This window comes from Crassostrea angulata, chromosome 1 (genome assembly GCF_025612915.1).
Source record: "Crassostrea angulata isolate pt1a10 chromosome 1, ASM2561291v2, whole genome shotgun sequence".
NCBI lineage: Eukaryota > Metazoa > Mollusca > Bivalvia > Ostreida > Ostreidae > Magallana > Magallana angulata.
Window position 1 is genome coordinate 52,323,006 of NC_069111.1, and position 9,669 is coordinate 52,332,674.

The 9,669-nt window shown below is 30.6% G+C and overlaps 1 protein-coding gene across 1 annotated transcript; it reads left to right on the plus strand.

Moving 5' to 3' along the window:
* Nucleotides 1-3,224: 3,224 nt before the first annotated feature.
* Nucleotides 3,225-4,684, plus strand: LOC128187978 (uncharacterized). The gene is made up of 3 exons (XM_052858762.1): nucleotides 3,225-3,461; nucleotides 3,684-3,857; nucleotides 3,942-4,684. The coding sequence occupies exons 1-3, from the start codon at nucleotides 3,335-3,337 to the stop codon at nucleotides 4,154-4,156; spliced, it is 516 nt and encodes a 171-aa protein (XP_052714722.1). The 5' UTR covers nucleotides 3,225-3,334; the 3' UTR covers nucleotides 4,157-4,684.
* The last annotated feature ends 4,985 nt before the right edge of the window (nucleotides 4,685-9,669 follow it).

Genomic DNA, 9,669 nt, shown 5'->3' on the forward strand with positions numbered 1-9,669 from the left:
GCAAAATAAAAGCATTAAAAGCCTCATGGGTTCCTCGACTTCTAAAATACAAAAACATTCTGCACAAAATTTTAGATTCTTACTGTAAACAAATAAACGTAGATGTAAATTACGCTTTACAATTTTCAGGAAAAAAGATAGAAAATATGCAAAAAGTGGGGAAATTACCAATGTTTTATCAACAAGTGTTATGTTCATTCAATGAATGTAAGCCTAAAAACTTAGAAAATATTTCATCAATTAAAATTGTACAAAAACCAATATGGAACAACTGCAATTTTTGCATAAGGGAAATTCCCTATTTAAAAAATTGGATTACATGTGGAATTCTATATGTAAACGACTTGTTAAATGATGAGGTAATTTCAAGTCTCTTACAGACTTCAAAGACTGTATAAAAATAAATCAACCTGGATATGTGAATTTAAGATTCTTTCCTCTGTTTTCAAGCCACTATGTAGGAAATTTGATTTTTCATATTGTACTTTAGTAATAGGCAAAGAATAATTATTTTAATTTTTATTCAGGTTATGAAAATGTATTAGGGCAAATATGTATTTTTTCTATGAGAATTTAGTCAAAAAGAAATTTATCTAAACCTTGTATCAAACTGTTTTACAAAAGGAGTAACTGTATAATATTGATTCTGTTGATTGGAAAAATATAATTTTTTTTAGAGAACAAAATAGAAAAATCGTATCATTGAATACCCTCATTTCATTTGTAGCATACAGAATTTATAAATATAAGATGAAATGTCGGGTACATTCATTACAAGAAACAAATAACAATATGTTGAACCATGTAAAGGTATCTACTGTATTCTATGCTCCTGTTTTAAAAAGTCTCAATTCATACGAAGACTATAAAATTTTCCAAATTTTTGTAAAAAAAAAAAAAAAAAAAAAATTAGACAATCTACTTCCATAAGTATATTCTATATTTTGTTGATGTTATCTCTGATTGTTTTATTTGATGTAAAACTTATATAATGAATAAATCTAAAAAAAAAAAATTAAACACAAAATATCTCCCAACACATCTTCCTAGGGGAAGTTGTTTTAATGAGTATGGTAATTTGTTTTGTAAACAGAGCACCTTCTCCATTTTCAAAATATTAATTATTATCTCATAGGACCATTTTAACTTTATTGAAATGCTTTCATAATTGTATCGAGATCAGACTATTAGAAAAGTAATTTGTAGACTTTGAATTTTAAAATATAGGAAGCATAAATGATCGCACCATTTCAATAATAACATTTGTAAAAGCAATTAAAGTAATTCGATGTGGCTTTTTTACTTTCAAGTGAGAGTTTTGTCAATGTTTTTTTTCTCGAAAATATTTTAAAGTCCAATAATTTAAAATAGTTAATAAAGTTTAAATCCATCTATCTTTAATAAAGATATTACATTGTCCAAAAACTTTATCAGAAGATATTTAATTCGCTGAAATAAGATTTTTGCACAGATTTTCATCTAGATTTCAGAGATTTTTTAATGGTATTAGATACGAAAAATAAATTATGTTTTCAATTTATTCTAGATTCGTGTCGAGCAATTATAGATCATTAGTCTTCTTTTTCTGCGAGTTCTTTTGACGTTTGGGTATTCACTTGCTTACAGAAGAAATATTTCAGTACAGGTCTAGAGATAAAATATTGTCAATTTACGTGAAAAAATAATGGTTTTGCGTGCCACTGTCCTGGAAAAACGTCAGTACGGTGGAATTGCAGGTGACCTACGACGCGAATTTAAAAACTGCCGTTCGAAAGGCAAACATATGTCTGGCGCACGAAATTCGTAAGACAGAAGTACGGTTCTTACGGGAAACGAGCGACAACCCGTCTTTAAACAAAATTGCATGTGACACCTAAGAATGGAACGTCAAACGACTGTTTGCCCTACGTTGCACTCGCAATCACTTTATAAATATTGCTTATTATGTTATATGTACTTGTATTCATTCTTTTTGATAAAATAACTATTAACCTGTATCTGTCAATTTTTTCTACTCATTGGACGGCTTCAAATTTCGAACTATACAAGTGAAGATAAAAAAATAGAAAGACAAAACATACAAATACTGATTTCTTCATTACATCAAAAAGAATTGCAGTTGAAAAACTATATACCAAGAATATCCATGTAGTTTTCATAAGATAGAGAAATTTTGACAAATTAACAAATATACCTTTTAGGAAATTCTGAAAGTCTTAAGATGTGATCAAATTATGTAAATATTGACCCTATAAATGAAACGGCATATCCTCCTACCAGTTAAATCAATACATCTACAGATTAATTTTATGTCTTAAGAAAACCGATTGTGATTCATAGCTCAATAGAAACAGACAGGGCCGAAATTTACACGATCCAGTTCTAACCTGTTTATCGAACGGTTAAAATCTAAGATAAAGCACTGACTGCACGAAATACTTTAAACATATAATTATCGTGTTCGATGTTAAACGGAAAATCGAATTTTCAACAAAAGTAGATTTGAATTAGCGTGTATCTGAATGTTCATATTCTTATTCATATATAAGATAACGATCGGTTTTTTGTTGTTGTTTTTTTTTTGCAATTTCGCATGAATCACCAATGACAGCATTTCATTGTTTAAAAACACCCCAACATGATCCCAACATAAAGAAAAATCACTGACAAAGAACTAGATATGATATTAGTTAAATCTGGCCCCCATTATTCTCAATTTTAAGTGTTTCAAGTACATTAAATTGTTGTGTAGTTTTTCAGAAGAGTTTATATAAAACATATTTTTGGCCTATTTCCTTGATTTATTTGCATTCACTTACATTATATGACGTCTGAAGTGATACTATTTTTATAATTCAATCAAAATCAATAAAAATTTGACATTTTTCTTACCTTTTTTCGAACTTGAAATAAAGAGCGACGCTTTGACTGGTGAAAATATTTTAGTTGTTCAAGCAATCGCTCAATGTTTTCTTAAAGAAAAACTGCTTCAAAACGATCTGCAAAAATGCGACTATGGCTGGAAAAGGTAAACTTTTTTGATGCCATATTTTTAAATTGTGGACACTCAAATTAAAAATAAAAAACTTCATATGTATATCTGTACAAAGAAAACAAAGAATAACAGTAAAATGACGATGTTCATTTAAGTGGGCAATGTTAGGCTCAAACCATATATAGTAAGAATAACTTTAAAAAAATCACAAAAATTGCAGAGTGCTTGGGGTCTGAAGTCTGGAAAATCGTCCCCCGGCTTCTAGATGGAGGGATAGCGGAAATACCCTCGAAGTCCTACAACGGAAGTACTACATCTCTGTGCGCACTGGAATGCCAGATGAGACCGCCATGTCAACTTTTCCGTTATAACTCAAACACATCAGAGTGTGACTTGTATGATGGAATAAAATTTAAAAGAACCTCATACGTTTACCAAAACCAGTTTTATCAGAAGATGCCTGATCGTAAGATTTTTCGAAGTTCTAATTTTCCGTCATGTGATACATGGAATATGGCTATCTTTTATATATATATATATATATATATATATATATATATATATATATATATATATATATATATATATATATATATATATATATATATATATATTGCGTTATGCATATAGTTATGAGAAAAACGTTGTTAAATCTTTTAGGGTGTGTAATGTTAGAGTTTGTCTTCAGATTGTGTGACAGGGCGTGACGAATGGTTCCCCGAGTATCAGACTTGCATTTGGATTCCGACCCACGTTTCTCCATACGAAGAGGCAAAACGTCTATGCGAATCAACAGGGAAAGTCATGTTAGGAATCAATAACTTTTCACAAGTCTTGTATCTGATGGATCTTATAAATACAAGTAAGGATTCTGTGATCCTTTATGTTAAATCTATTTAAATTGTAGTTGGTATTTTTTATCAGTGGTTTAATCCATTTTTTTTAGAATATATTTACGTATACTCTCGACGCACTGGATACAAAACTTATGAGATGGATGACGGGACTTTGATCCCATCCACATTGTGGTGTCCGGGTCAGCCATATGAAGACTCGGGCTGTTTAGGGGTCCAAAACGACCCCCAGAGTAGCTGGTGTACCTATCCCGGATTAGACGATTATACATCTTGTTCTGAGTCATCACGGTTCTTCTGTGTGTAGACAAGACAAAATCACGTCACTTGTGTACAAACAGCTCCAGAGAATTAGGAGGACTGGATGGTCGTGGTTATTGTAGGCAATTTGAATCTCCTTGAGATGAAAAGCTCTGTATTTAGATATATTAAGATAATGTTCAAACTTTTAGAAATTGTATTCAGATTATTTTCTTCACGAATTTATAGGATATGACAAAACATGTCATATCTAAAATCTTACGTATAGAACTATTTCCAAAAAGTCTTTAAAAGTACAAGTATTATAAACTTGGTAAATATTTTTGACAATTTGTTAAAAACATGTTTTTAAACAGATAGTCTATACTGTGCACTATTCTAAAACAGTTTTAAAAGTTTGAGGATAATGAACTTTTGTTTTACCATTTTAATGTTAATAACACCCCTCTACATTGTTCATACACATCCATTGGATCTGTGGAGGCACGCACAAATCGTTCAGAAACGACCATAAATACCGGTGACGTTTACACTATTGGTCATTAGTACATGTACGTGAGAAGTTGACCACGGACAGAAGAATTTGACAATGAATTTAACACGAATGATTAAATCCCATTTTTTACTTCTTCTGAACCTTTTAAACAATAATTTTTGTAGAGATTTTTGTAGAGTTTTTAAAAAATTGTTTGCACGACTGTGCTTTTATAATCTGCTTTTAAGCGTTCTGATAAGAATTTGGTTTTTTTATTCCTTCATAAAGTATTTTAAAATACTACAGGTATATTTAATTTGTACATGGACATATATAAATATTTGAGTATTAATAGATGGTTCATTCATTTTACTTTCATTACAGAAACCGAGTGCAATTATTTCCACCATAATTTAATGGTATTTTTAATTAAGTTTTATGATGACGTATATTGTTGATGTTGACTGTTTGGTAGTTAATGTTTCATACTAGTAAGAGAGAACTTCAGAAAAACGAGAAAAGGCGGAGTGATTCGGGATATTCCAGTGAACTGTACCTTCAACAAACATATATTCAAGCGTTCAAACTTAGATTAAGACATATTCTGAAATAATAGCAAGAAACGTTTGCAATAATAATTACCGTTCCTCACATTAAACACCATGCAAAATCAGTATCGTCGCCAAATATAAGCTCTCCTGATATGAAAAAAAAAACGAATATTGGTTCAACAGCATGCATTAAAACATAATCCTATCATAAACAGTCGTGTGCGAACCCAGGAAAATTTCTGCTTTCTAACATTTTTGTAATATAATATCCATTGAATAAGTCTTTTTAATTTAGAATAAGCAAGTGTTGTTTATTTAATCATTATTTCAATATTCCTTTACTGTAACATTTTTTGACAAGGTTCATGAACCATAGCTTATTTTTCAATACTAGTTATTATTATACCCACAATTTCTAAAGAAAGTTCTGGTATTTTGCTCTTACCTTGGTCCGCCCGTCCGTCACGTTTTACTTTGTTTACCTTCTTTTACGTCTTATAAACCATCATATTGATCTCTTGATGTTCGATTTGGGATATCATTTTTTTGGTAAAAAGGTTTCAAAACTTCTCTGGTAATCCTAAATGTCAAATAATTGGTAAAAATAACTTCTTCACAATAAAACCTTCTTTCTCGAACTCCTACATTTTCAACAATTGACATCCCTTGGAGTATAATTTGGGGTGTTCTATAGATGCGCAATGAGGTTTCAGAATTTTCAGTTTTGTCCTGGGGGTCATTAAGTGGATAAAAAATGCCGGTTTTGTTGTGTTTTTTGTTTTTATACCCGCACTTTCCCACAGAAAGTTCGGATATAATGTTGTTACCCTGTTCCGTTTGTCCGTTGTTTCGTCCGTCTGTCACGTTTTATTTTCTAAATCTGCTCTTACATCTTATAAATAAAATTGAACACTTTGAGTTTGATTTGGGGTGTCATGTTGTTTTTGTAAAAAGGTTTAAAAAATTCTCTGGAGGTCCTTGGAGTCAAATAGTTGGAAAAATAAAGATTTGGATTTCCATTTTTGTCCTGGGGGTCATTTAATGGCTGAAAAATAATTTTTTAACCAAATTACTGGTTTAAAAAAGCCAACATTTTTTGCAGTAGCCAAATAAATTTCTAGAATATGATTGGGGTGTCATTTTGAAGTGTGATCAGTTTCCAGATTTTCTGTTTATTAAAGGGATCAGTGGGCAAAAAAAAGAGGCCCTTTTTTAAAAGTATGGTTCCCAGAACTCCTCATACAACTGATGGAATAGCTACGTCATCTCTGGGGTTATAATTGGGTCTGTCCTAAAGATGTACAGTAAGGTTTTAAAATTCAAATTTCATATAGAGAGTCAAATAGAAGCAGGAAATTGACGTTTATCACTCCAAAAAAAACCCCCATACATCCAAGAACTCCTCTTATCATTTAATGGATAGACACATCATATCTTGAGATATGATAGGGACTTTTCCATATATGTGCATTAAGGGTTTAAAAATATAAATTTCTTCCAGGGAGTCATACAAGCAGAAAATTGACGTTTACAGTAAAAAAAAAAACACCATAGATCCAAGAACTCCTCTTACGATTTAATGGATAAACAAATCATCTCTCTGGGATATGATAGGGACTGTTTTATAGATGTGCATAAGGTTTTAAAAATTTTAATTTCATCCAGGGAGTCAAATAGTGGCAGAAAATTGACGTTTATCACAAAACAAATCAATCCCAGAACTCATCTTAAGATTTAATGGATAGACACATCATATCTTAGGATATGATAAGGACTGTTTTATAGATGGGCATTAAGGTTTTAAAAAATTAAATTTAACCACGGGGCCAGTGATCTACATACCGTTTGATGCCCTTTGACACAAGGAACAGGAATATATATGGTTTAAAGGGTGAGGATCTCAACCGTTTTGAGGATATTAAAGGGCTTGTTGTTTGATGGGGTCAGGACCACCCACAGGGCCCATGACCTACATAATATTTGTTGCTCCTTGACATTAGGAACAAGAATATATATAGTTTAGGGGTCATTATTAAAACAGTTTCTCAGATATATGGTAATTTCCAATTCCTGGGGGTGGGGATGACCCCAGGGGTCAGATCTAATAAACCCTATTTATTGCCAGTAACAGTCAATATATGATTATGAAAACCCTATATTATTATCTTTGTCTGTTTTCAAGTAACCATTTACAATAGAGTCTTCGATTCTTCCTATAAGGTTCAATGAGCTTAGACCTTACACCCTTTTGACCCCCGCCCCCGGAAAAGTTGTTGTCTAACCCAAAATAAAAAAATCAAACCAGGCATATCGTATCCTAAAGTTGTGCACAATTCTGTTTAGCCATCTCTGAGAAACAAGTTTAGAGCGGGAAAGAAGAAGAAGAAGAAGAAGAAGAAGAATACATGTAAGAAGAACCGTACAAAACAATAAGTCTCCAAATGTCATTTGGGAAACTTAATAATGATTAAATAGAGACAGGATCATCAAACATCAATAATCAAAAGATAATTGACAATTTAATATTCTAAGAGGGTCTTGATGACACTTTAGGGTCATGGCTTACATTCCATAATGATCTGATGCTTATGACCAAAGAGGAATAATATTTTTTGATTTAGGTGGGGATCTCAATGGTTTTTATGATATTTGATAATTTCAGGAAGAGCACGTGGGATAATGACCTACATACCATCTGAAATGCTTTGAACAAAGAAACAATAATGTATGTACATGAACTATAATTCAATAAAGGAACCCAGATATAGTTCTTTCATCTATGTTTTATAATACTTTTAATGTGTATATACATGTATTAGTCTGTGTTTTGTTCCATACTATTCATGTTCATGACTGTAGTACGGCTTAGTCTTATTTCAAATAACATAAGAACATTGTTGAATATGAGACTTGGAACCCTCACCCCAAACAAACTCAAATATAAAATGTCACCCACTCCCTTCCCCTGGAAAATTTTCTGGATCCGAGCATGTATTCTCCCTCAATCTACAAATAAAATGAAATAAGAAAAACTTGCATTTATTCATGCATGAAATGGATATAACTTTACATTTACACTTTTCTTAATTGTCAAATGATCTTTTTAAATCAAAATATAATTTGGGGTCTAAAAAGTTTTATAAGCTGGTAAAAAATGTTATTTTAAAAAATCACATTAAACCTTGCATAACTGACAAATGATCTATTGAGATATGATCAGAAGACATATTTCTACCTTGAGATCAATAACTAGTATCCATTGACAATTTAAAATCAATAACAAAAAATGATTTCAATTCTTAATGTTTATACTCCACATCCACCCCCTCAATCAAACCTGGTTCTAAAGGTTCAGTCTTCTTCAGTCTTTTTCAGAACATAAAAGGGATAACAATAAACAACAGTGAAATAAAAAACATTCAACATGCAGATGATCTTACAATAGCCCTAAGAGATGAAATGTCAATGAAACATGCTTTAGAAATGCTAAACGAATTTGGTGAACACGCTGGATCTAAAAAAAACATAAACAAAACAGAATGTATTCTTTTGGGAACTCTAAAAAATATTTATGATGAGCTTTATGGTATTAAAACTACAAACAAAGCAGTAAGATATCACGATAAAGTTGAATGTTATAATAAGAACTGGATGAAAATCTATCATGATATTGAAAAGATTTTGAATCTTGGAAAAGAAGAAAATTAACTTTATTTGGTAAAACATGCATAGTAAACACACTTGCTTTATCTCAACATAAAATATTCAAAAAGAGGGAAAATTACCAATGTTTTATTAACAAGTGTTATGCTCATTCAATGAATGTAAGCCTAAAAAACCTAGAAAATATTTCACCACATAAAATTGTACAACAATTAATATGGAACAACTGCAATTCTTTGTACAAGGGAAATTCCCCCTTTTTTTTTAAAAAACTGGATTACATGTGGAGTTCTATAATTATTTAAACGATTTATAAGATGATGAAGGTTATTTCAAGTCTCTTGCAGTCTTCAAAGACTGTATTTAAAATTAATCAAACTGAATTTGTGAATTAAAGATTCTCTCCTCTGTTTTAAAGCAATTAGTGTAGAAAAATTTGATTTTACAAATTGTAAGTTCATTATTATGCAAAACAATAATAATATCAATTTCTATTCAGGTTATGAGAATGTTATAGAGAAAAGATGTAGTTTTTTCTATGAAAAATTAGTATATAAAAAGTTTATTAAACTTTCTTAACAGACTGTTTTACAAAAGAAGTATAACACATAATATGATATATACAATTGATTCTGTTGATTGAAAATATATTTACAGATGTAAATTACTAGATATTTGTGACAAACGTTTAGCAGAATTTAATTACAAAGTATTGAATAATATTCTTTGTAATAATATTTATTGGAGTTAACGGAATAAAGAAACCCATACTCAATGTAAAATATGCCAGAGGAATGAAAATACAAAGCATCTTATTTTTGAATGTGATAATGTATTAATAGGAATTCTTTATATGTTTACCTTAAATTG

Bases quoted from the DNA above. Each gene is read 5' to 3' on its own strand.
- LOC128187978 (XM_052858762.1), top strand. From the start codon at position 3,335: ATGAGACCGCCATGTCAACTTTTCCGTTATAACTCAAACACATCAGAG. The intron at 3,462-3,683 runs GTAAGATTTTTC...GTTTGTCTTCAG, and splicing joins TTATCAGAAGATGCCTGATC to ATTGTGTGACAGGGCGTGAC. The intron at 3,858-3,941 runs GTAAGGATTCTG...CATTTTTTTTAG, and splicing joins GATGGATCTTATAAATACAA to AATATATTTACGTATACTCT.